The sequence below is a fragment of the Rhodnius prolixus genome, unplaced genomic scaffold (genome assembly GCF_049639745.1).
Source record: "Rhodnius prolixus isolate KJV_2025 unplaced genomic scaffold, Rpr scaffold_13, whole genome shotgun sequence".
Lineage (NCBI taxonomy): Eukaryota > Metazoa > Arthropoda > Insecta > Hemiptera > Reduviidae > Rhodnius > Rhodnius prolixus.
The window spans coordinates 442136-468774 of record NW_027411583.1 but is presented as its reverse complement, the minus strand read 5'-3'; the positions used below and the strand labels follow the sequence as shown (position 1 = coordinate 468774).

General features: G+C 31.1%; 1 protein-coding gene across 5 annotated transcripts; it reads left to right on the top strand.

The window, feature by feature from the left end:
* The first annotated feature begins 795 nt into the window (after nucleotides 1-795).
* Nucleotides 796-24527, top strand: LOC141447837 (salivary alpha-glucosidase-like). 5 transcript variants are annotated; one of them, XM_074115715.1, is made up of 12 exons: nucleotides 818-975; nucleotides 3111-3227; nucleotides 11369-11525; nucleotides 12577-12756; nucleotides 13637-13797; nucleotides 17757-17885; nucleotides 18004-18218; nucleotides 19568-19769; nucleotides 21317-21572; nucleotides 22046-22241; nucleotides 23000-23155; nucleotides 23516-24527. In XM_074115715.1, the coding sequence occupies exons 3-12, from the start codon at nucleotides 11369-11371 to the stop codon at nucleotides 23586-23588; spliced, it is 1725 nt and encodes a 574-aa protein (XP_073971816.1). In that variant the 5' UTR covers nucleotides 818-975; nucleotides 3111-3227; the 3' UTR covers nucleotides 23589-24527. The 5 variants fall into 5 exon arrangements, with proteins under 5 accessions (XP_073971813.1, XP_073971816.1, XP_073971815.1 ...); XM_074115712.1 differs by lacking the exon at nucleotides 3111-3227 and having other exon boundaries at nucleotides 796-975; XM_074115714.1 differs by lacking the exons at nucleotides 818-975; nucleotides 3111-3227 and adding an exon at nucleotides 7552-7634.
* Nucleotides 24528-26639: the final 2112 nt, after the last annotated feature.

Genomic DNA, 26639 nt, shown 5'->3' with positions numbered 1-26639 from the left:
ATTCATGTGAGGAGAACCACTTAAGGAGTAAGGAGTTTCGAAGTGCGGTTTCAGAATTTCACACTGTAATTTATGATTGAAATGCTCAACTATGCTCTGATGTCTTTCTATTATGGAAAGTTCTCATCCCAGAATTGACCTAAATAATTTTGTCAGAAAAGTTAAAAAAATTGATTGGAGCTGAGGGTATTTTAAAATCTTCTAATGGCTCATTTCAACTGTATAGAATCAGTTTTACAAAATAATCTTGAGAATTGTAGTAATGGAGAACAGGCCCTTATGAAGCATTTGATTTGTGAGAAGTAATAAGAGAAAGTAGTTCAGAGTTTTAAAAATCTAGCGAGATTTTAATAGTTGAAGTGTAAGCAATAGAATTGTAAAGAAGGATAAGTAATTTATAAAATATTGGTCTTAATAATTTTCACTTTACCATGCTAAATATTTTCGTAGTATACTAAATTTAGTGAAGGAAGAATTTCTATTTCTAGTATTTTCTTTTTTAATCGCTATTTTTATTAACTATGTTAAAAATACGATCAGCCAAATTCTATGCGACTATGCCAGCAAATGGCAATCAAAAAAGAGTAAGCCCGTTATTATTTAAAATTAACTGTAGATAGGTGGATCAATTTCCATTTTTACAGTAATTAAACAAACCATATAATTTAATATAAATACAGTATCATTAAATTCAGCATTATTAAATACAATTTAAAATTATTATTCAGTAATCCCTTTTAAATGTAAGAAACTAGGGGCCATATTCTGTAACCTTCTTCTAGAGTAACATACTGTTCTATTAGGCGAAGATGTGTGGGACAAATCTACAAGCAGTTGTGATGTATACTTTCCTGAAAAACTCCAAAATTACATTTGTGCAAAACTAAAAAATAACTCTCGTAAAACCAATGATTATATAATAGTAACAAATAATTAACGTCAAGATTGCTTACTTTGCCAATTATGGAAACGGTTGTAAGTACAATAATCATCAATATTTGTAAACAAATTTAATTTAATGTTTACTTGATTAGTCTTTTCGTCTAGAGTTTTACGTATATTTACGTGAAAACATTCTTTGCTTGACTAAAGAATAGATGTGAGTGTCTTCTGGCTTCAGGGAGTTATGTTATATATGTTCTTCTATGTTAAGTAACTGTACGCTCTTTCCTAAATTTGATTCCAGAAGGCTTTTACAGCATTTTCTTTTTTAATTAAATAAATTAGAGGCCATGATTAGTAATTTGGAAATATTGCTGCTGATGTCGGGTATGACCCGGAAAGAAGCAGCTTACCAAGTCTTTAATTTTGTTTTGTCAGTAACGCAAGTAATTTGGTAGGAAAGCAGTTTGTTATGCTGACTAATAAAGCCAGTTTTTTTTTTTTTGCGTTGGCCGAATAAAAACAGTTAATTGTTAATAAAGTTATTTCATATTATCTAGTAAATTGATAAAAGTGTTCTAGAAAACAGCTATATTATTCTGTTATTCCAAAATTAATTTGGCATATAATAGGGGGACCAGAAAGTAATGTGGCTTTCTTACATTAAATTCAAACGAATACATTTTTAATAAGTCTTTATTTTTAATCAATAATATCAACAACCTTTTGCCATCTAGTGTGCAAATTTTCATCCCGGACCGATAAAAATCAATTGGTTATTGAGTAAAATATCTCGAGATGGCATTTTGGACATCATCCAATTTTTCAAATTTTTTGCCATCAAGAAAATGTTGTAGGGATCGGAATAAATGGAAATCCGAGGGTGCGACATCGGGCGAGTATGGTGGGTGAGGCAGTACCTCCCACCCCAATTCATTAATTTTTCCCAGGGTTTGCTTTGCACAGTGTGGTCTTGCAGTGTGTCGTGTTGCAGAATGAGCCCCTTTCTGTTGACAATCGCCGGATACTTTTCGATTAAAGTTTTTTTTTTTTTTGGCGCATCAACAGCTGAGGTTATTAGCGCCCGGAGCTTTTTGCAGTACACTGCCAGCCTCCGGACAGTGTTCTCTCGTTACAGACAACACTGTCCATCACCGGACAGTGAGCTGTAAGAAGCTCCTAGGAAGAGAAAATCTAAGGGTCAGCTGCTGGATTCGAACCCGGGACCTCCGCGTGGGAGTCCAGTATGCTAACCTCATAGCTAATCCCTTCCCTTTATTTTTATTTTTGGTTCACTCGATCCAGTTGTTCACAATAAAGGTCTGCATTAACAGTTTGTCCAGGTTGCCACACTTCAAAGTGAACAATTCCGCGAATACTCCACCAAACCCACAGAAGCGCCATTTTGGGATGTAAACCCTGCTTCGCAGTACTTCGTGGTGATTCATTTGGAGAGAGCCACTGCCTTTTGCGTTTTGGATAATCATATAGAACCCATTTTTCGTCTCCAGTGGTCAAACGATCAAAAAACGGTTCTGTATGGTGCTGTTGAAGCAATACGTTGCATGTGATGGATCGGTTGGCTTTGTTCTCTTCGGACAGATTATGAGGGACCCAAACACAAAGACTTTAAATGTACCTGGACGGTCGACCAAGGTTGGTTAAGGGTGTTTGACAGTTCCTCGATTGTTTGACATGGATTTGCTTCCACTTCTGCCCTTAGCTTGTCGTTGTCTAATGTTGTTGGTCTTCCTGATCGATAGAAGTCAGAGAGAGATCAAAATTGCCGGATCTGAACTAGGAAAACCAATTGTTACGTTACTACCCTTGCAAAACTCAAAAAGCATACAATGCCGTATATGCTCTTCCGTTATTTGGCTGGCTATTTCACCCCAAACTGCAAAAAAAAAGTTTAATATTGAATTATTTAGAAGTGAACAAGTCACAATAACCTTAAATTGACTATGGCGCGCCTTCGAAATACACAATGAGCTGACAAATGACAACCAAATATCGATATGCGCAGAAACATTACTTTCCGGTCCCCCCATTACATAGTCAACTGATAACTTTTCGACTACTAACTATTTTAACATTACGATTACATGTTTTCTTTTAATTGTAATAGTGAGGAAACATTAACTATTTTACCAATTATTTCTATTGAAAAATTATAATAATAATTTCAAACGATAGATTAACTACTTAATTAGTTTGAACAATTACAGTCCCCTCCTTTTGAAATGCTTTCAATCCAAAAACTGTACCAAGGTTTTCTATGTTCAACTGACTGACCTTCCCAAATCCAGTTTTCTGCTCCAGCTGATGTTGTAGAAGCTAACATCGTGAGTAGACCTTGTTATCTTAAACTATTTAAATCTTTGTAATATTTTTTCCATTAATATTATTTAAGAAGAAAGAAATAGAATTATATTATTTAATGTAATAATTTAATGTTTATAATTTAGTCATATTATTTAAGATTGAATATTGTGCCTTGCTTCGCGAGAATCTTTATCCAAAGTATGATAAACAGAACTACATGGTATATTGTTTATACGATCACTAACATTAATATGGCGTTTCGTTCCAGGATTCAAAACAATTATATGTCACACTATTGTCCCCATTTTCTTGAGTCGTGGATTATTCAGAGATGCAGTCTAATAATCTGAGGAAATATTCTTATCATTATTATGAATTATTTATTTTAGACCACTTTGTGACAAACTAGCACTTCTTGTTCTTAAACTAGAGCTGTTACCCTAAAGCTATTGATCCCTAAAGCATGTGAGAATGAATAATGGTTTGCAATGGAATATCAAAAGTCTAATGAATGGGTTGAGATGAAATTCTTCAGTAGTATAAAAAATAGTAAAATAGTAGTAAAAAATATCTTTATTTCTGCGACCGCATTGAATTGGTTCTTAATCATCTTATCTTGATAATAACAAAATATTAAATGTAAAACTAGAAAAAGGTACAGATACTCAGAGGTTTGTTTTAATTAATAGTAGAGTAATTTCAATCAACTTCTTGATATAATTATGTTAACATATTGATCCATCTGTTAATTATTTTCATTGCTTGTTTTATTCATTCTGCATTTTACGTTTGGTTATCGATCTCACGACTTAAATTGCCGACCAAAGATGAACTGTTTGCATGTAAAAGGAAATTAATAGATACATTCTGAGCTTTATATTTTTAGGAAAGATAAGATGATAAATCAAATTTATTGTGAGAAGGGTAAATTTTAAGTGTTGTAGGCGTGTGCAGCATCTAAACACGGGGTTGCCAACCGGCGGGCCCCATGTCGCTTGAATTCTATGGCTCACAAAATTCATCCTAATTTGACAAAATTTGTTTAATATCACCAAAGAGAACTGATTGAATTACAATGTAATATTGAACTAAAACCCATTTTTGAAACATCACAATCGAAAAATAGATTTTTATAACACTTACGTCAAAAAAGAAAATTTTTCTAATTTAAGAAATATGGCACAATTGTTATTAGTTCTTTTGGATCAACTTACATCTGCAAATCGTTTATTTCGAAAATTAAATTTCCCAAACATGAATCATGCTCGAACCTAACGGATTAAAATCTGCAAATGAAAAGTGAAAGTGTGGAGAAACAAATATCTCACTAACTAAATAAATTAAATATTATACGATCATCTCATATTATTCTCATAATTGTCATTATATTATCTATGTTTATATATATATGAATAATAATTAAAATAATAATAATAACTTATGATTGGACTTTCACTGCTAAATGTTTTTGTAGTCCGTCCAATCTAATAGAAGTACATATAATTTTATAAGCTTACATTGTTCGTATAATTTTATGTAGGCTTTTAATGAATTTCCCAAGTGGCCCCTCTCGATCATTTGGGTTGGCCACTCCTGATCTAAACCAACCCTCAACTTTTCAACTGCACCACTATCTTGCAATTTTGCAAGACATTTTGAAGAACTATAAATCCATTCTGATCAATTATTATATTGAGTGCTAATAACAATGCAGTCTACTGTTTATTTACATTTTTATTTACAATGCTTCCGTGCAAATATTTGATATTGTAACAAGAACTTCTAGTTACAAGAACAGTAATAGGTTTTCACCTCTTATTCCTATAAGAGTGAGTGCTGTAATGGGTATGAATAATGTTCATCAATAATAGATCCCTATCTATATCTTGAGAAAACTTTTTTCATATTGTTCAACGTTTGGAAACTAATTCTTTAATCCAAAAGGTAGAAAGAATATAACCAGTTTCAATTATAATTTTTTTTATTTTATTTTTTGCCAAGCTTTCGACCTAGAAACTAGGTCACCTTCAGGGCTTATGCTGTCAACAATTATATTTTTTACTACGTTTGTACGAAAACATCAAAATAGTCAAGAGTACATAAACAGTCAGAACAGAAGGTTCACCAACCTTAGATGTAATATTGTAAAAAATATTACAATTGTTTATAGTAGAATCCCTGAAGATGACCTAGTCCCTATCTAGGTCGAAATTGGCAATTTTCTTCCTTTTGGATTAATAGTAATATATGAAACAATATCGTTATAATTATAAAAGTTGATTAGGTAATTCAGGAAAAATGTTTATACCTACAAACAAGGTATTCTTTTACAAGGTATTTAAGTAAAAACATATTTAAGTAAAAACAAACAAAAACTCACATCTTTCTTTATCACCACATTCTTTAGTCGTCAGAGTTCTACTTAAAACATTTTCTGCTAATATTAAATTTTACTTAACGTTTTCAGTTATTCACATCTAATTAGTTGGTTGGGTCTGCCATAAATTATGTTTCAGATAAGAAAATGTTGCTGATAACACAAACAACCAACATATTTTTAAGTTCACAAAAATAATTTAAATTTGGAAGAATGTTTCAAATAAAAGAGATGCTTTTAAAAACAAATAAGGAAAAATAAAAGCAGTTAGCTCTTCAAGTTGATTAAAACAGAATGAACAGACTGAAGCCCAATTACATTTTCTTAAATTAGTAAAAGTATATACAATTTTCAAAAGCCAAAAAATATGTACAAAATATAATCAAATACATTCAAAGTTCTAGGTTATTTGTACTTGGGTGCCTCAAAACGGATATCTCTGGACAAATCTAAAAATCGAAACTTTGCACGATTACAATACGTAATTTCTCTTGCTAATAGAGTAAGAGAAACTAATAAATTTCAATAATATTTGAATAAACTTTACAGAATTATTTAAAAAAAAGAATATTATTTTCAAAGTTAATTTCAGTCTGATCACGGATGGTACATTCATAATTCTGACATAGCCTAATATTTAATTATATATATATATAAAAAAAATGTTCATTACAATGGTCCATTTAGGGAAGACCAAAGGGAAGGTACTCAGCGGGAGAGCCGACCAGAAAAAGAAGAAATTAAAAGAAAAAATAGGAGACTTCCTAATGTTCTTACTTACACTCATTGTTGGGACAACTTTTTTTCGTGGTTTGATTTGAATATTAGATCAGTGAATGTATAATCAATTTGACGGTAAAGATGCATGCTTAAGTAAGCTTATTTTACTGATTAAAGAGAAATAAGTATCTATTTTTGGAAAAAAATGATAAAAAATGTTTACCACAGTTTTTATTGGGCTTTACTTTTATGATCTTCAAAATACATTTATCCCTGATTCGTTTTTTTCATAGAGATTGGGAATATCCAGATAGAAGAGGACATAGCGTATAGTTACTATTAAGCTTTTTTCTTTCAGCATAAAACATCAAACTTTTCTTAAGTTAAAGAAAAAGTATGAATTTTATTGTAAAAAGTTTTAATAAATAAAATAAACAAATTTGAGATAAACTATCTTTTGAAATTATCACTTACTGACATTGCTTTACAAGTCTGTAGTCATACTTTAATTTAGTAAATTATAGATAACTATTTCTTTTTTTGTTATGTTTTAAGTGAAGAAATTCTTACAATAAGAATGCGAAAATAAAAAAAAATAAAAAGGAAATATCCTTTACTATCTTTATTATAAAATACCGTCTAGCATCATTAATCTTGTCAAAAATGTTAAAGGCAAATTCTTTCACCTTTAGTCCATAAAGTTAATTGTCTTTCTCACGCTTTTAACCATGAAAATCATTTATTATATCACTACAAGAGCATTCAAGCAATTAACTGCGTAACTTTTGTTAACAATTATTAATAATGTCTGTAATGTAGAACAATTAGAGCGCTGCAGGTGGAAGAAGTGACTAGAGATCTGTACGAGATCTATGCGATAGAAATTCAGCATTTTATACGGAAAAATAATTCTTTAAGAAAGAAGGAATCCATTCCCAAGAATTTGAAATACATATGTCCAAAAAAATATAAATTAGCCAATTGAAGTATCAGCCTCCCAAATTCTCTTTAGATTTACTCTATTTAAAGACTCACTAAAGAAAGACATAATTTAAATTAATCAATATAACCCAACCTTATTTTAAAAAAAGGCATAAAGCCTTGTCACCTTGATTATTTTTTTAAAAATGTGTTTCTGCTATAAAGGATTAAGTTATATAAAAATAATGTTTGATAAGATATCTTTATGAAAGAATATATTTGTTTTAAGAGATAACAAAAATATTAAAAAAAATCAATCATAATACTTTACCTTACATTTTTGTCTAATAAAAATTGCAATTCTTGGTCAGTGGTTCCTGGTAACTGGCCCCATAAACACCTTATCAACGTAAGTTTTTATTTTTCATTTTTAAATTTTCAGGAGTTCTTCAAAATTAGCTTGTTTTTCAAAATTAAATACTATTTCGTGGAAATAATTTTTTGATTACTCTAGTTATTTTGCCATTGCAGAACCTAATCGAATATTTTAGTGGATTTTAAATACGTAGTTGAGATTCATTGTGGGTGGTTCAACCGTAACTTTTAACAGCAAAAAGAGATAACATTGCGTTTTTTGCTATCATATTTAGCTTTTTCTATTATATATCTTCCTTGGAACATATAGTCGATATTTTCTCGTTTGGAAGACCGTTAAGATGTAATAAATACCTTATGTGAATTTTCAAGGTTAGGAATGTTGATCCTTTCTCAAAGAAATCGTAACTGACGTTTTCTTTATGCATTGCCAATTTTTCAGGGCGTGCTGGAGGTTGGATTTAACATCTCCCTTTAAAGGCTGATGTCTGATTTAAAAATAACTGTCTTTCTTTCCATGATCGTCTCATCAGTATTTAATTTTTGAAACTAATGCCAGGCAACACATTTTTCCCCATCGATTTACGTACTTTTAGATACATGCTTCTTTTTTTTAATGCTTTCAAAATCACTAATATTGTAAACTAGATATATCTTTTGGATTTCTAAAAATACTCTCAATCGAACTAACTGAAGGGTGAAAAGACTATAGAGCCTTGGGAATACTTAATAACGTTAATGACCACAACAGTCGATGTTCTCCGTCTCAAAGATGTTATCAGTTATTACTGTTAATTATTTTTGGTGACTGATTCATTGTTTCAATAGGATGAAAAAATAACTGCCTTTAATGATGTAAAATATTCGTTGTCAATTAGCCCTGAAGATGATCTAGTCCCTAGGTCAAAAGCTCGGCACATTAAAAAAAAAATGCAAAATATGACTGAAGTTGGCAGTTATTTTTTCATCCTATTGTTATGTTATCATTAAAACATGAAACCTTTTATTCAAACAGACTTCTTATTCACCCTATTTTTAATTCATTTCTGGCAGGAATCAGAAGATAAATAATTATTTATTGCAGCTTATTGCTGTAAAGTGTTGCTTGTGAAGTTTTCAAAACATTTTGAAATGCAGTAATCGTAAATAGTTCTCTTAAAATTGATAAAGTGCTAGGTTCGAGTTACCTAGTATTCGAACTCACAATGGGCTTCTGCCTAACCTAAGTGAATTATTAATGCACTTGATTTTGGTAATAAGTGTTTTAGGCTTTAAGAAAATTAATTAAAATTCACTTAATCCGAAGTTTGGCGGTTGTATTTATTACCACAAAACATGGACCACTAATAATGGTACATGAGGCTCTGGAAGCTAGACGTTTATTAAATTAGAGGGGTTGTTCTAAGGCTTATGTATGGTTCATGTTTAATCTTCACTTAAAGAAAGTAAAGTATTTGCATATTTTTTTCAGGCGAGTACATACTTTACTGGTGTAAGCACATACATTACTAGTAATATTTTTTCTAACAAATAAAAATTTACTATACGCGGGATTCGAACTGAAATGATCAAAGAAAGCGGCAACATAATTATTTCCTTTAAAAGTTAGTTTACTGCATCCTATCAAATGTTAAATTCGAATCAAATCGACTAACCATGAGTGCGACTATTCGCAGCAAGTCTTTTAACATTTAGTGGATTTATTATATTGGATACAAAAAAGTTGGTGAAAATAATTTGTTAGAACCATCCCTCTTAGCCTTCAATTATCCAAATAGTGGAATTTAAAAGTAAGTTTAACATTAGGTATTATTACTCCAACTCTTTGCTTTAAACTTGCAATAGTTTTATTTTTGAAAAATAATAATAATACAATTGGCTGTTTGATTGTGATTTTGGCCTTAATCTAAGTTGCCATTACTAGAATTTTTTCATCTTACTAAGGTCCTACTGTCCATGAAAGACTTCGCTTCCACGTTTAACTGACCAAAAATCGATGGCAAAATTCATATTTTATTTATTTATTAATTTTTGTAACCCAAACAAATTTCGTCTTGTGAAAATGTGATTCTGGGTGCCATAAATTCATCTCTGATTAAACCAATTTTTTTTTTTCAAATTCATGTTTTGATGGGGACTGATGAGTCCCTGCTTTTTGGTACGGCTCACAGTAATTTCAATCCTGGCTAAGTTATTCATATATTATTGCAATTTTGTTTTCTTAAAAATAGCAGTAATTAATGAAAAGTTGTTCACTAAATAAATGGAAATGACGAGTTAGGTAACCTAATTGTGGTAAATCTGAATTTCGACGAATTTCTGTTATCTAACGAAGGGGATACTTGAAGATAAAAACTAAACTAATTTATTACATGTCCAAAATCCCAGTTATTCCATTCAAAATACTTGATGTCTTTTCTTGTTGGAGAAACCTTCTTTTTTTTTTGTTATGTACCAATGGTTTTTCTCACCGGTCGTTTTAGCGTATTATTTTGCCTGCTCAATAAGTGCCGAACTTATAACATTGCAAGTTATTGATTTTATTTACATCAAATATTTGAGAGGCTGTTTCTTTCCTGCCCCGAAGGTCGGACCGCACTCTTATGGAGTTGTTTACTGCGCTTATCATTCCCTAGAAGAAGGCATTAATCCAGATTAAATCGAAAGCAAGATTACTGGTAGGAAGGTTACCATTACTTGCCCAACATTGGCTGGATGGACTTACACGTTGGTAACTGGTTCTAAATAACTACCTTTCCAGCACCACATAATCTCCAAGGGTAAATTATTATAATCTCCAGGGTGGGGGTCATCGGATCATCCGCCAGTTCTGCACCACTTCATCAGAGTAAGTGGAATCATGCATTGCTGATATCAAAGTCAGTCCACCGCAGCCCAAATTTAGGTAACCAGACAATAACCTTACTCAAAAGCCAGACACTGTTACCTCCTCATCACATCACCAGTAAACGTTTTTCATCCGAGAGAGCTGCTGAAATATCAGAAAAGTTACTTCCACTTGAAAGATCTAGGCCGAAGATGTGATGTGATACTAGAATAAAAAATTACTAGTTTGACTTTGGTGCGATTCTTGCTTTTTTAGGAAGCTTGTTCTCAAATAATGTATTGTAAATGCAGACCATTCTAAAAACGTTTTGTTCGTATTTAGAAGATATCAAAACATGAATTTCTGGTGTAAATTTGATAATTAATGAGAGGGGAAAGCAAACAATACTAATCTCAATTGATTTTACTTTTTTAAATTCATTTGTTTTATTTAAGTTCTGTAAGAAAGTATTAAAATCTTTCTGGAGAGCATATCTGAACTTTAAATAAGTTTTGTAACTTTCATAATTGCGCTAACTTTACGAATTATATGCTCACTTCATTAGAAATACTTTTATTTAGAGATGATTCATACCTTTCAACTAAATTTTTTCATGGTACTATTTTGAAATTGAACTTCTTTTGAGTAGTTGTAATTTCAGGCAAAACTAAGATGAATTTGGTACTGGGTTCGATTCCCGTGCTAGGACTTGTTTTCATTTAATGGTTAAAATGAGAAATTTATAGTAAAATATGTTCCCTATCCGCCTTCTTTCACGATACCTAATTTGGTAGATGTAATAGCCCGCCTGAAAAAATAGGTATTTCTGAATTTCAGGCGTCCTGTTATCGGATCAATAAAATCTTCATCGCTCAAGTTTCTTAAAAAATGTTTTTACAAATTATTATGTAATAAAACTAATTATAATTTTCTCTTTATAGATGAGCCGGGAGGGATTGCTATCAATATTGTTGATAGCCTTACAATTAACTTCAAACATTGCTAGTGATCTCGATTGGTGGAAAACTGCTGTAATATACCAGGTGTATCCAAGATCTTTTAAAGACACTGATGGAAATGGTATAGGAGATTTACAAGGTAACTGTCAAGAACTCTTACGAATTCAATTCTTATTGTTTTCGGCTACATTAGTAGTAATAATTAAGATAATTGTAAAAACCTAACATACCACTTTTATGTTAAAAGCAAAATAAAATATCTTATTGAACAATATGATTTAATAATAGTATATACAAAAGATACATAATCAAAATAGTAATAATAATAATTGCTGAACTGATGCAGAACTGAACCATTTTAAATTTCTGATTTAGAAGCAAACATAATTACATTTCTTTGGGTTCCGATTATGAGTTTGTTGAAAGTTCCCGTTAATGTTTTTAACAGTTCAGGATGATTTCAAGATTTCTGTTTCTCCGCAATTTTTGAGTACGAGTTATAAGCTCTTTTACAAATTTTGCAATTAAAATAGAGAATTAACCTTCAAGGGTATGTTTCTTTGAATAGATGTAAAACAGTCCTAATGTAGAGACTTCCGTGCCTAATTTAGGATGGAAAGAGATCCGAATGTGCATCATACATATATTTTGTGCCGATTTTAACGATGATCACATTATGAATTAGCTATTTCTTGGTTTTAGTCTTAATTAGGTTTCAAATGCCTTAGATCCTTTCCAGTAGTATTTAACCTCCTTCTGACTTGTTTTGTTTACTTTCTTGACTCCATTAGCTTCAAAACAATCACTCTTTACTGCAAGAAATATTTTGATTAGGTTATGGTAGGAAATCCTTCTTTTGCTGGTAGCTTCGCCAGCTATTTATTTATGATTTGGATTAATAACGTATTCCATTAATCTACTGGTACGCCAAGTGATTTTATTGATCAAAGGTGGGTCGATATCACTTACTATGTGCTGTAATTTGTATTATTTATAATACCTTCAATTCTTTCTCATTCAATAATTTTTTGGATGTGCTTCTTTTGATGAAAAACGCTCTTTCCTACGCGCGCTTGTAACACCTAATTGCCTTTAATACCAGATGGGCTTCATCTTTTTGTGATCGACGAAACTAACTGAATTTTTTATAATTACACGATTATTTAAAAGAATTATTTCTTTTGTTTCAGGAATACTTGACAATGTACAGTACATAAAAGAATTAGGAGTGGATGCTGTTTGGCTTAACCCAATCTATCCAACAGAAGATGTAGATTTCGGCTATGATATAACTGATATGAAAAATATTTATTCTCTTTTAGGCAATATGAGTGTTTTTGAAGAGCTAGTTACTAAATTACATCAAGAAGGTGATTATTGATATTTGAAAATATTTTAAATATGCTGTATCGTCGATAGCCAAACTATTACTGGTTTTATTTATTCTTATTAAATTCTGCTAAGGTGCAAGGAAGGTTTATAGGTAAATAAATTTGGTGTTAAAATAAAATTTAGGAGGTATTGTTGGTTGTTTTTTATTAACCAAGTGAAATTAGTTAACTAGTTGGTGGTTGACCGTAGTACCTTCTTTCTTTGATATATCAACAATAACCTGTTTACTGTGACAGTTTAAATATAACTTTTCCTTTTTTCCTAGACTTGGAAAACAATTTTACTTAATTTCAAAAATGGCTTTAATTAGTCTTAAATGGCTTTAAGTTCTTGAAGTACTAGATCAGTTTGTTGTGATCCATTGTTTAGAGACGGATGGAAAAAGACTGAGACAAGTATAATCCATTTTTTCTGAATCCATGCTGTTTAGACATGCTTTTTTGCGGTTAAAAAAGATTGCAAAGACGATTAAAATATCGTTTATTTTTATCCACCATCGCACGCATTTTTTCTTTATTTCGTTCGTTTCTTTATTTCGGGCATCCATCACCAGAGGTTAATTTATCAGTATGAGTTGGACTTCCATGTACTTTACAAGTGATGATGAAGCTTTTTCTTGTTGATCTTTCGAAAATGGACTAAACTTTTATAGTTCAGTGTTTTATTTTTTAATATCATTAATATAATTAATATATACATCGCTTTTATTTAATTTCTATGAGAACAAATGTGAATAAAAATTGATGTAGCATAATTTTTAGTTTAAAGACCGAGTTTGCGTCACATTCACAGATTTACTATGGACTGAACTATATAATTATTAAATCTTACTGCATTTTTTTATCATATTAATTTTAGGAATCAAAATAATATTGGATTATGTTCCAAATCACACAAGCAACAAACACGATTGGTTTCTCAAATCTTTGAAAGGTACAGATAAGTATAGAGATTACTATGTTTGGAGGGCTGGAAGTATTGACGGAACTACTCGTGAAATGAACCCGCCCAATAACTGGGTAAGAAATATTACAAATAATTGTCCCGGTGAGAATGAAAGTGGCGTAAGTCCATTTTGAGCAGTTTTGGGATAGAACGAGTTTTGTGTTTTGCTCTGTAAAAAAATGCAGATAATAAAAATAGCTTTATTATTTTTGTTTTTATTATTAAAACTGTCCGGTAGGACAGTTGTATAAGGGTTGATCGTCAAAAACTGCACGAAAAAGCGTAATGTTGAAAAACACCCAACTTTGACAATTTTTTTCTCTTTTTCTATAAAAGATAAAATTCCCAAATTTTCTTTAAATTATAGGGCAAACCCTCCTTTATAGCTGCAATTTTTTTGCAACAACCCAGATCTAATAGGTTTCGAGAAAAAAGTTGCCGAAAATGAGCAAAAACGGCTTTTTCAAAAATTGTTGTTCTTCTTCTTCTTCTTCTTCTTCTTCTTGTTGTTGTTACCTTTTTTGTAAACTACGTAGCGCCTAAACGCGGGAACCGATTTTCATGAATGAGGTGTCATTCGATTCGGAATTTTATGTAGATGTGCCTTTTGGGGGTCTCGACGCTGTACATCGCATAGGAGAGGAGTTAGCCCCCTTTATGTAAGGCCCCCTCCAAAATTATTATTACTAATTATTCTGTAAATCTTAGCCCGATTTTGAAATAATTTGGTAGGATGATAGAGTTAGGGCTCCCCTACGTAACATTAAAGCGGCGATCAGCTCTTACACTTGTTAAGGGAAAGTATAGCAATCGTTTCAAATTATCGACACGAGAACCGATTGTCATGAATGAAGTGTCATTCGAATTGAAATTTTTTACAGATTTGCACTTTAAAAGTCTGAACGCTGTGCCTCATAAAGAGGGGAGTTTGCCCCACCCAAGTAAGGCCCTTTCTAAAACTATTATTACCAATATTTCTGTAACGCTTTGTCCGATTTTGATAAAATTTAGCACGAATAAGTGGTTAAAGCTCCTCTACGTTGCTGATGCTCTTGCACCTACTAAGAGGAAGTACTGCAATCGTTAAAATTATCAATGGGTGAACCTATTTACATTAATGAATAGTCGTTCGATTCAAAATCTTTGCCTTTTAGGGAGAAGTACTGTAATCGCAGTTTATTTTTCTTACTCCTCTTAAGAGGAAGTACTGAAATCGCAGTTTAATTTTGCTTTTTACGTACAAATACCTTCCTATTTTATTCAAAACGCTTTCTCAAAAAAATTGTTATTGAGGATGGCAACTATAATCATTCTTTAAAAAGATCTCTCCAATGGTAGTTACGGTTCCGACTTAACACCTTATCAGGTTATAATGATAGAATTGCTTATTCTAAATTTTAAAAAAATCTGTGAAGCAGATAAGTAACTTTGTAAAATAGACAAAAATGAAAATCTATCCAAAAGGTACAAAAATCTCTTTAACAAAAACTTACAGTTTAAATTGTTAAGTATAAGGGTTGATTAAACGCCAAAAGGTACACAAATCAGCTAGTACCCAACATTTCATTCATGCTTAGCTGATATAATTTAAGTAATTTTGCTGCATTAACTTTTTCTTCACATTTTTTTAGAAATTATTAGATGTCACAGACCCTTATGCTGGCCAGATCATAATATTATTTTGTTATAATTATGATAAAATGTATATTATATCTTCGTTTTTAAATAGGTACTTTATTTTAACTCCATTTCAAATTATTCTTCAAATTTCTCTTTAATATGCCCTTTATTCTTAGTAGTCACATATACATTCATGTTAAAGTAGAGAAAAACAAAGTTAGAGTCAGCTACTGTTTAAATTTGAATCACGGATTTAACAGAATATTTCAGTCTTGAATTCGTCTTACCGAAATATTCGTGAGCACAAATAACACACAGTTAATAACAAGTAGATTATTCAACAATAATTATTCATTTCTCAATTGTAATTTAATTTAGGCCCCCTAATTTTACTTATAGTAAAATACTGGAATAATTAGCTGTCCTAAAAATATGCATATCTTATTTATTATATATTACATATATTCAACATTGTGAGAAGAACAGCTACATTGAGAGTGTAATTGAAGAAAACTATATTATTTGCGATAAAGCCAGGTAATTATTACCTATTATTATAAACGTTTGACTACTACATAAAATAACAATTACTTTAATCGAAGAATGAACTTAAACCGACGATTTAAAAAAATAAATAAAATAAAATAAATAAATAAAATAAACAAAATCATTGATGTATGTTGATATAAGCATTTTTTAAAAAAAGGTTTTGAATTTTTTAGCCTCATAATTTTTTTTTATTTTTTATAACGTTTTTCTTTTTCACCTGTAATTAATAGTTTGATTATTATAAATAACTAGATATAACAGTCAATCTACAGTGCTACTTGAACAAATATTTTGTAGATGAAAAGGGCCAGCATAAGGGTCTGTGACATCTAATAATTTCTAAAAAAATGTGAAGAAAAAGTTAATGCAGCAAAATTACTTAAATTATATCAGCTAAGCATGAATGAAATGTTGGGTACTAGCTGATTTGTGTACCTTTTGGCGTTTAATCAACCCTTATACTTAACAATTTAAACTGTAAGTTTTTGTTAAAGAGTTATTACATAGAATCAAATTTTTTGGTGCATATTAGAATGTAATGGGATTTTAAATTATTTTAGAAAATGCAAAAATGTGACCTACTTCATTGTCATTCTCAGCATATCTAGCATAAGATTAAACACAACAGCATTTTAAAACCAATGATAAGGGTTTTATTTCATAAACTAATGGTTAAAAATGCAGAAGACTCATCACAGAGACTCATTTTACTAACAGATCTTATTTCAAAGACTTATTTTATTAGCAGATCTTATTTCAACATAACCGACTACATTATCCACAGAACTGATCACCCTGATGATACTGCCCATGGGGGCACTGCAATTCTAATAAAAAACTGTCTTCAACACAAACTGATCCCAACTAATTCTACCAATTCTCTTCAATCAACAGTCATCTCTCTCTCCCAATAAACTGAACAGACGATTCAAACTTCTCTCTAGACTTATCGACAAGCGATCTTAAACTCTCACTACAGAATAAATGACTTATCTACACTATGATACTGAAACCTGCCTGGACTTACGGAATGGAACTTTAGGGCTCAGCCAAAGCTTCCAATATCTACAGAATACAATCCTTCCTGTCAAAAATACTCCGTCGAATCACTAATGTTCCTTACTATGTCCTTAACTCTACCTTGCACCAAGATTTCCTTGTTCCTTATGTTTCAAAAGCTGTAAGATCCCGTTATATTAAATTCCACACATCAATCTCCTCACATCCTAATCCACTAGTATCCCAACTTACTGCAATGCTTGGAAATACTGCAAGACGGTTGAAGCGCAGGTGGCCACGCGATCTTCTAAATGAAGTAAGTGCCAGTGCACAATAGTGAACTCCTCTTTCGGAATGGGTGAATTCTCCCCTCATGCTATTCATGTACTTATCTATTATCATGTTGTATGAATCAGCTTCACTTATTGCAGAAATATATTGCAGTTGTGAAAATAAAAAACAAAAAAATCCAAATTATAATTTAACTATAACTCCAACACTAAGGCTTATTTTTAATTTTTAGTCAACTAAAACCATATAACAATTCACCACACGACAATAAACTTCACCAAGAAAACAGTCATAAAGAAACAAACAATCTGGTGGACTTACGCCACTGACATTCTCAACAGTATGAGCTTTTGATTAAGTACTAAAACTTTGTGCTTCTCCTGATTGCCAATAAGTGCACTAAGAACTTACTGCATTGTCACTCTAAACAAAACAGTTGTTGTAGAATATAAAGCTGTCGTTTCCTTGATTTCAATAAAAAATAGACTTACGCCACTTTCATTCTCACCGGGACAATTGTCTTAATTTATTATAAATAATTATTTTTAGTAGCAAAACTTTTGTGTTCTCACAGGTGGCAGGCATCACCGGAGGCAGCGCTTGGACCTATGATAATTTTAGAAAACAGTATTATCTACATCAATTCTTGACTGAGCAGGCAGATCTTAATTACGAAAATGAAGACGTTATTGAAGATATGATAGTAAGAGGAATAATTAATAATCGTATATTTATTAAGAATAATTAAACATTTCTATTAAGACAAATTGGTATTCAGTTTTCAGTAAATGAATTATCATTATTCTTTTTAATCAATCTAGGATGTGCTTGTCTTCTGGTTAAACAAAGGAGTTGATGGATTTAGAATGGATGCAGTACTTGCTCTTTGTGAAAATCAAGATTTTGCTGATGAGGTAATTGGACCGCATGGTGAAACAAATCACGAAAAAACTCACGATCAACCAAAAACTTTTGAAATATTGAAAAAATTTCGAGCTAAATTAGATGAATACTCTCGAAAGGATGGTGAGACAAGGTAATTTTTTAAATATTTTTTGCAAGTTGAGATATTTGTGACCGTGTGCCTTCTTTTAATTGTAGCTCAAATTATTTTTTCCAAATAGTTTACGTTATCCATCGGGAATGTTAACGTTATAATAAATATTTATTATAAACATATAGGAAATTAACATAATACGCTCAAAAATATCCTAAACATAAAAAAATGTTTAATTTTAATAAAAGGTTAGGCGTATTTTTGCTATTAAATCACAACCACACATTGTACTATACTACAAAGTTTTTTGTTAGGTAGATATCACTTTTTATTTTCGGTTAGGTTAGTTTCACATCGGTATCGCAGCGACTGAGGGCTGTTTGGTTAGATCCCTCATCATTTATTTTATTTTTTTGTAGTATTTTATAACTATTTACGAAGATCTATGTAATTTAAAAAATGTCCGTGTAGGTCTTGAAGTACGGAAATTTTTTGTCATTAAAAACAAAAACAAAAAACAGACGTCAAATCTTTGCTAACACATTAATGAAGTAGAGAGTTAAGTTTTATTTCTGCAAGAGTTGTACAATCTGGATCAATATTCTTCATTCGTATCAGGTTCAACAATCTAAGATTCAGGACGTCCGACAGTGTGTAGCAGCGGTCGTTACACCAAATGCATGGAACTATCAGGTATCTATTCGATCACACTCTGCCAGAACTTAACCGATCGGAATGTTTCTCACCCATTACAGTTTTCCATCTTTAATGGTCCCTCGGCCACCGCTCACAAAACCACCCAGGCCGATGGCCTCAAAGTCGTCCTCTACGTCGCTCAGCCTTGTTCTGCCTCGGACACTGGCTATGAATAGTGTAATTATTTCAACAAAGGAAATCGAGAATAAACAATTAAGGAAAAAGAGCGAGTTTTTTTGTGCAACCGCGAGGAGACATTTATTTTGTTTGGTATCTGGCACATGAAACATAATCGATCTCAGTAATCGGTGCTTAATGCTTTTCACTCCCCTAACATAAAGACGAGATCACCGTCTGTTCGTCCCATAGCCACATTACAAAAAATAAAGTTACTGATACATAAGTGATTAGCTAAAAACGGAATGTTTGGATTTTTTGCTAGCTGTTTTAAGTTAGCTGCTGGAAGAACTTAGGAAGAACTAGTGGTCTATATTTTGTAGATTTGGCTGAAAAATAAACCACTTTTTATTTAAGAAGAAATCGCGAGGACTTTATTTATTTTCTAATATGTAAAGCAATATTTCCTCCCCACATTATGACTGTTATGAATATTCTCATGATTATAATCATTATACAGAATTTTAGAATATTCTTTTTCTAACCAATTAATTCACATAATTTTATATTTACAGGCTTATGATAGTTGAAAACTATAACCCTGATCCTTATCTAATAAAGAAATATTATGGGACTAAAGAAGCCCCAATAGCACATTTTCCGTTCAATTTTTTCTTAATACAGAATATGAGTGTTGAGAGCAATGCTGTTGATTGGGCCAACTGTATTAATGAATGGTACAAAGTTATGGGCAGTGAAAATCATGCAAATTGGGTTGTAAGTATTTATTATAACTTTTATGCATGACAAAGATAGTTTTAAATTTTTTGTTTATTTGACTTGAAATTTTTATTTTACTTATACTAATTTTAAGCAACAGGAGACCTTAAATCTTCATTTCACTTCACCATATTTGGATTCACACCAAATATTCAAGAGAATCATAGGACAAATTTTACAAGATTTTTTTACAAATTTATCACGGACATTCAGAGGTCTGCAGAGATATTTTAAATATGTATCAAATGTGGAAGGATCGGCTAAATGCTGTTAAGACGGAGACAAAAATTCTTCCATTTCGCAGGGTTCAAAACTGAAAAAATGAAAATTTAACAACCGAGATATCTCCTGGACTTAAGATCCTTCTGGAGAATACACTTCAACACAATAACTGCAACAACCTCGTACATACGACTTTTAAACAGTTATACATACTAATTAACAGATTTGTCTTTACGTACGCCTGACATCATTGACGAATGACTATAAACTAATAATAATAATAAAATGTTTTTATTGTCCAAATAATACAATAGTTTTTACTTTATATAAACATTGGAGTACCAGAACCAGTTCTTTTCCTCTGACAAAAATAAGTTAAACTTCTTCATACTTAAAAAAAATTTTTCTTTTTATATTTTGGGAAAAAGGACAAAAAACCCAAGACTATAAACTAAATAAAGTACTACGATTAGCAGTAAACGCCCAGGAATTCTGTAAGAGCTTGCCATTCTAAATGTCACCTATTACCAGATAAACAGCCAACTTTTTCCTCACACTTCACATACTGCCCTCCACATTTCACTACCATATTATGTTTAACACCACACCGTCCAGGAGACTGAAACCCTGCTTGTATTAGTAGGATCTAATAAGAAATAAATGTTTATTTCTTTACTTTTTGTAATTATTTTTTACTTTCTTTATTACTTTGCGCAAAGCTCTAAGTGTACTAAATCATGTGTTCATTTTGTGATGAAAATAATACGTATACCAATTTTAAAGCTAAAAGTTGTAGCGATTCCTGGCAATATTTTTTTAAAATCCGGTCGTAAATTGTCTACAAATCTGCTTAAAGAAGTAATTAATTTTTTCAAAATAAGCCTGTCCAAACATAATTTCTCTTCATAGGTAAGTGGTGGTAAGGTGAACTGATAAAAATGAAAAAAGAAAAATGAATCCTGAAGGGATTCACTTGCATTACAGACAATAAAGAACAGGAATGACAAAGATAAAAAGTGATAACATCTTTTTGTGCTACGAAAAAAAAGGGATTGCATTTTTTGTATCACTGTTTAAAAGTTTTGAAATCTTAAACATGAAAAAATGTTTTTTTACCTAACTTTTACCTAAATATTTGTACGAACAAATTTATTTAAATAACGTCAAAAAACATAAAAAAGCTCGACTTAATATTGATCTAGATCCACAATAAACCCTGTGGATCACGGAGGCATGGGCTTTCTTTCATGGCCAACCCTTGTAGAATCTAACCTGATGTTTAAAAATGCAATAAACCTTCATTAATATTACGTGTTTTTCAGCTGGGAAACCATGACCAACATAGAGTAGCTAGCCGATTTTCCAAGGAATACGTAGATTTACTAAATATCTTGATACTTTCATTGAAAGGTACCGCTGTTACATACTATGGTGAGGAACTTGGTATGTCAGATTCAATAGTTCGTTTGAATCAAGCTCAAGATCCTCAAGGGAAAAACGTATCATATTCTGAATTTCTTTGGAAAAGTCGTGACCCAGAAAGAGGACCTTTTCTCTGGGATAAAAATAAAACTGCAGGTATGTTAACATACAACAAGAAATTTCGTGAATGAATAAGAATTAAGTTGGTGAAGTAAAACATATTCTTCTTTATATTGGTTAATTTGAAATCTTGGTGCAACCTTCTAACCCAGCAAGACTATAGTTTGCATAAATATGTAGACCAAGATAAAAAAAAAGAAACTCATTCTTTACTTACACTGTCGTATCATCGAAAGTATAAAGGCATTGTGAACTTTGTAGTTAGATACTACAAATTGTGAGTTTGGTTTCATTTTGATTGTTTCTGTGCAAAACGTTTTGTTCAAATTATATACTAACTTTAATACTTAATTAAAACGTAAACTACTTATTAAATAATAATAAACGTATTATAAAGTAATTTACAAAACATCACTTATTTATTATTATTATTATTTTAATATTTGTACTTGTGGTAAATTAAATTATTAATTAAAATGTACTTCTTAATTCTAATTATTTTTGTCCAGGTTTCTCTTCTTCTTTAAATCCGTGGATTCCAGTAAGTCCTTGCTATTGGCAGGATAATGTCAAAACGCAAAACAGCAGCGAAAGATCACATTTAAAAATATACAAAGAGATGGTTTCTTTAAGAAAACATTGGACATTGAAATATGGCTCTATTGACGTAGTTTACATTAATGAAAATGTGTTGGCCATTTATAGGTTTGTTTAGAATTACCATTTAATTATTTAAAGGAGAATATTACAAAAACGGTTTGGCTATATTTCTGGCGAATAAAGTGCGCTCGGTGTTTATCTTAAAAAATTATTATTAGAGGTATGACTTGGAAATTAAAACAGATTCATTACCTTGATCAAATTACGTTGAATTAATGAGCTATGCAGTCAAATTCAACCTCATGTACTGATGTTATCTGGTAGTGCCTAAGACATTGTTATCTTCATACCATGGAAAAGATAAAAGAACTTAAGGCTGAACAGCCACTACAGTAATTACGGCATTTAACAGTATTTCATTTTGTATTCGTTAACTGAAAGGATTGTGCATTTTCAGGAATTATTATTTCTTAAACCTTAGAATCAATGCGACTACATCATCTAATAGGAGTACTGACTTAGAGCTTGATGCGATTCTTAGTTTTTAAATATTCCCTTAAAGCACATACACATACAAAACGCGCAAAAACTGGCGTTCAGGAATCTAAAAATATGCTTTCCTAATGATACCTTAATTTCGAAGATTTTATTCGTCTTATCAAGCATTTTTATAGTATTCCTTAAGGTTTCGAACTTTCGGCCTTCATTAGAGGAAATTAATCAAGTTTGTGTTAGAGATTTCAACTTCACGTTTCTGCCCCGAACTGCTTTTGCTAGTTTCAGCAAAACGTTAGTTACGTTCTGCTATTCATATTTATGTATTTAACAATTTCTTAAGAATTTTTGTTTTATTGTTTTTGCAGGTTTTTTGAAGATAATCCAACTGTTGTTGTTGTAATTAACTTTGGTGACATAGAAGAAAAAGTAAATTTATTAGAGAAAAGAAAAAGTTTGCCTGAAAAACTTTATTTCCACCTTGCCAGTTTAAATATTCATGTCAATACTACAGATAACAAACCGTAAGTTGAACTATCAATTCTTCTAATTTTTATTTTATTTATTTATTTATTTTTGTATTTAAGGTGTATCAAAATTTAAAGATATGTTCTCTTGTCTGTAATGAGAGAACTTTGTCCGGAGGCCGGCTGTAAGAAAGCTCCGGGCGCCAATAACCTCAGATATTGATGCCTTAAATACGAAAATGTTTATTTTTTGGCGCATCGACTGCCTTGGTCATAAACGCCAAAAAAACATTTATTATTATATTTTCAATTTAGACTCTGAGTCTATCGTGCCTTGAGGGCAGTGTTCTAACTGTTCAAGAAATTTGCAAGAATGATTTTTTTTTTTTTTTTTAATAAATATTGTTCGATTTCCAGGGGACTTTATCAATCATCCCAAATTATTCTACCACCTAAAGGAGCTTTAGTATTAACTACGCAACCTGTGTAATAATTGACAGCCTGATAAATAAAATCCATACTGGTTTAGTGTAAATATTTCAAACGCTAATTGTTACGCTCGATAAAAATAAATCAATATTTATGTACAGTTGTCAAAATTGTAACTTGATTTGATAAGATAATTTTTTTATTAAATTAAATATCTTTTATAGTAATTTATTGCTTTTGCAAGCTTTTTTTTTAGGATAAATTAAAACCACTTTTTGGTCTCAGCCAACGTTTCGATCTACGACGATTACCTCTAGGCCTTATAAATCTATATAATTAAGAAACTATTAATTTATTATTTATATAACTATTTGGTCTTGGTTTGTTTATCTTTTGGGACCAGTATTAAATGAAAATTGTTATAATTGTTTATTTATTTAAACATATATTCTTGGTTGGTTAGTTAATTTTAAGGAGCCTCCTCTTGTCCTGTATTAAATGAAAACTGCTTTAAATCTGTGTATATATCACAAACCTGTGATTTATAAATAATATAGAATATGAATAGTTTTCTTTAAAACAGTCATTTAAGTCATCAAATTCATCAAGTTATATAGAATTCACTGAAAAAATAAATAAATAAAAATAAAACAGTAGCATAAAATACTGAGACCAGAAAAATGGTTTTAATGTTTTTTTTTTAAACTGGAAAGCTTATGTGGAAAAAGAGGAAATAATAATTTATGTTCTATTCAAAATGTATGTTGAGTTTAAATATGTCATTCTGGCCAACAAAATAGTATAAAAATATTTCAATCCTTGTTATATTAATTTACTATTGAAGGTTTCTAAAACTTACAAAATTTAATATAAATCAACTTTACATACAGTATACTGTAAACGGAGTAATAATGTGGTCTGTCGTTTCTGTTTATATATTTATAAATGGAATGTTAATAATTTGTGTATTTCAGACAAATATAAAATGACGAGAGTCGAACTTGTTTCTTTTGACCGACTTCAGACAGCGAACATATATGTGCCCAGTTCAGTATGAAATTTAATTATGCCAATTTTCGACCCGAAGAAGGCTTCAGGCTTATAAGATACATGAATACTGATATTGCACATCAGATTGACGCTTAAACTTTCATTGGCATTGACCTTGTTGCAGATTAATTAATTTTACTCTACATTCAGTTTTATTTCATTCTCTTTCTTAATAAATTCATATTGAGATGAACAAGAAATGTGTTTTCTAAAATTAATTAATTTTGCGTAAATGTATAATCATGTCTTGACTGAATTGACTTTCTAAGATATAGGTTTGATCACATATTTGAAAGTGCTTATCAATTCACTTATAAGGTACAAAAAAGAGAAGACTATATGAGAGTAATAAAATAAACAGTACTTATTTCACTTTGATTTATTAAATAGCAAGTTATAGATACAATAATTAACATCAAGGTTATAACTCAGACAATTCTTGAAGAATTTTGCACTTAATTGATCGACTGATATCATACCCGAGTCCAAATCGGAATTGTTCCAGAGACGTTCTGTAACTGGTCATCAACTATCTGCATATCCACTATTTGATTTTCCATTAAATTGATTGATTAAGTGGATTGAATGTACCAGCATACTTTGCGAAGTGAGGATCAAGGACAACTTTATCAATCATGGATTTACCTAATCCTGTACATGCCCCGTACAAGGCGTTCCTCAAGGCTCAGTTCTCGGTCCCCTTCTATTTATTGCTATTCCGCAATGCCATAAAATAAGACTGTGTACCTTTGCAAACGTAAGAGCCATATTTTTTTTTTTTTTTGCAAATCTTGATTGTTTATTGTTCACTTCAGACTCATCTCAGTGTTGTGCGGACTTCGCTTGAGAAGAATATAAAATAAACGCGGGGAAATGCAAGAATATAATTCTCTATGGGTCCGCGAAATTCTCCCACTCCTTCACATGACTGTTTCTCGACTAAAGATTCACTTCTCTCACAATCGACCGAAAAGAAAGGAACCAAACTCTGCATTTAACTTCTTTTAAGCCTTTTCGGCAGACGCTATAAACTCTGTAATCAATAAGAGACTGCTATAGCTGCTGCTTGTCGAGCAATCTGTACTTAGGACAGAAATCATGGGGTACTAATTTTCTAATCGTCAGTGAATCCAGTCTCCCTAATCAAAAATCTTTAAGAAAATAGTAAATGCTCTTCGGTTCGCATTGATCTTAACAATCATAATGACCTCCACTCCATATCCCTTTTATCAAATATCAAGCAAAATCCTGTTTCCCAATTTTATGGTTTCATATCATTTTATAATACTTAACATGTATAAGAATATTAAAGAATTAATTCATATTTTATTTTACTAAAAATAGTATATTTAAAGAAATTAAATAAAAACGTAAATTGTGACGAGAGAAATTTGTGAATGCTCCCACCAGAATTCGTTGGTGCATCCACTAAACTAAATTTATTTCTGGTTATTGTATTGTAATCTGGAATATCTTTATTATTTAGTTGTAAATGCTGTTTTGTTTCAGTAACCCGTTTGCAGTTATTCAATTCTTCAATAAAAGCAATGCTTCAAGAGCTGAAAAAAACAAAATATAGATTAGGAATTCTTCTTTGCTTACTTTAATTACAGCTGGTTTTGATTGAATATAGGACACATTAAAAAAATAAATACATGTAAAACGCTATATTGAATAATCTAAAAGATAGGTTGAGACGCTTTGTTCTAGAAAGGATTGCGAAATCTTCCTGTGGTAATGGTAAGACAAATTAATAGTAAAACTTAAATTTTCGGTATGAGCTGAGTGAAGTTTTTGGTAAGTAGTAAGTGATAGTGTCATCCGATAAAAGTTGGACAGCAGTGCATTTAACTATGAAGTCACCATGAGCCAATCTATTATCGCCTTCAATGTATTTTCATATTAGCACAAAGTAATGGCAGAAGATTGATATCTTACTGTTGATTGATGGATAGCATGGCTGAGGAACGTTAGAATGAACTAGTCAACAACCTTTTACTCCACATCTTCAGCTTCTTATAAAAATCGTTAGTTTTTATTGATTTACTTATGGAAATACTTA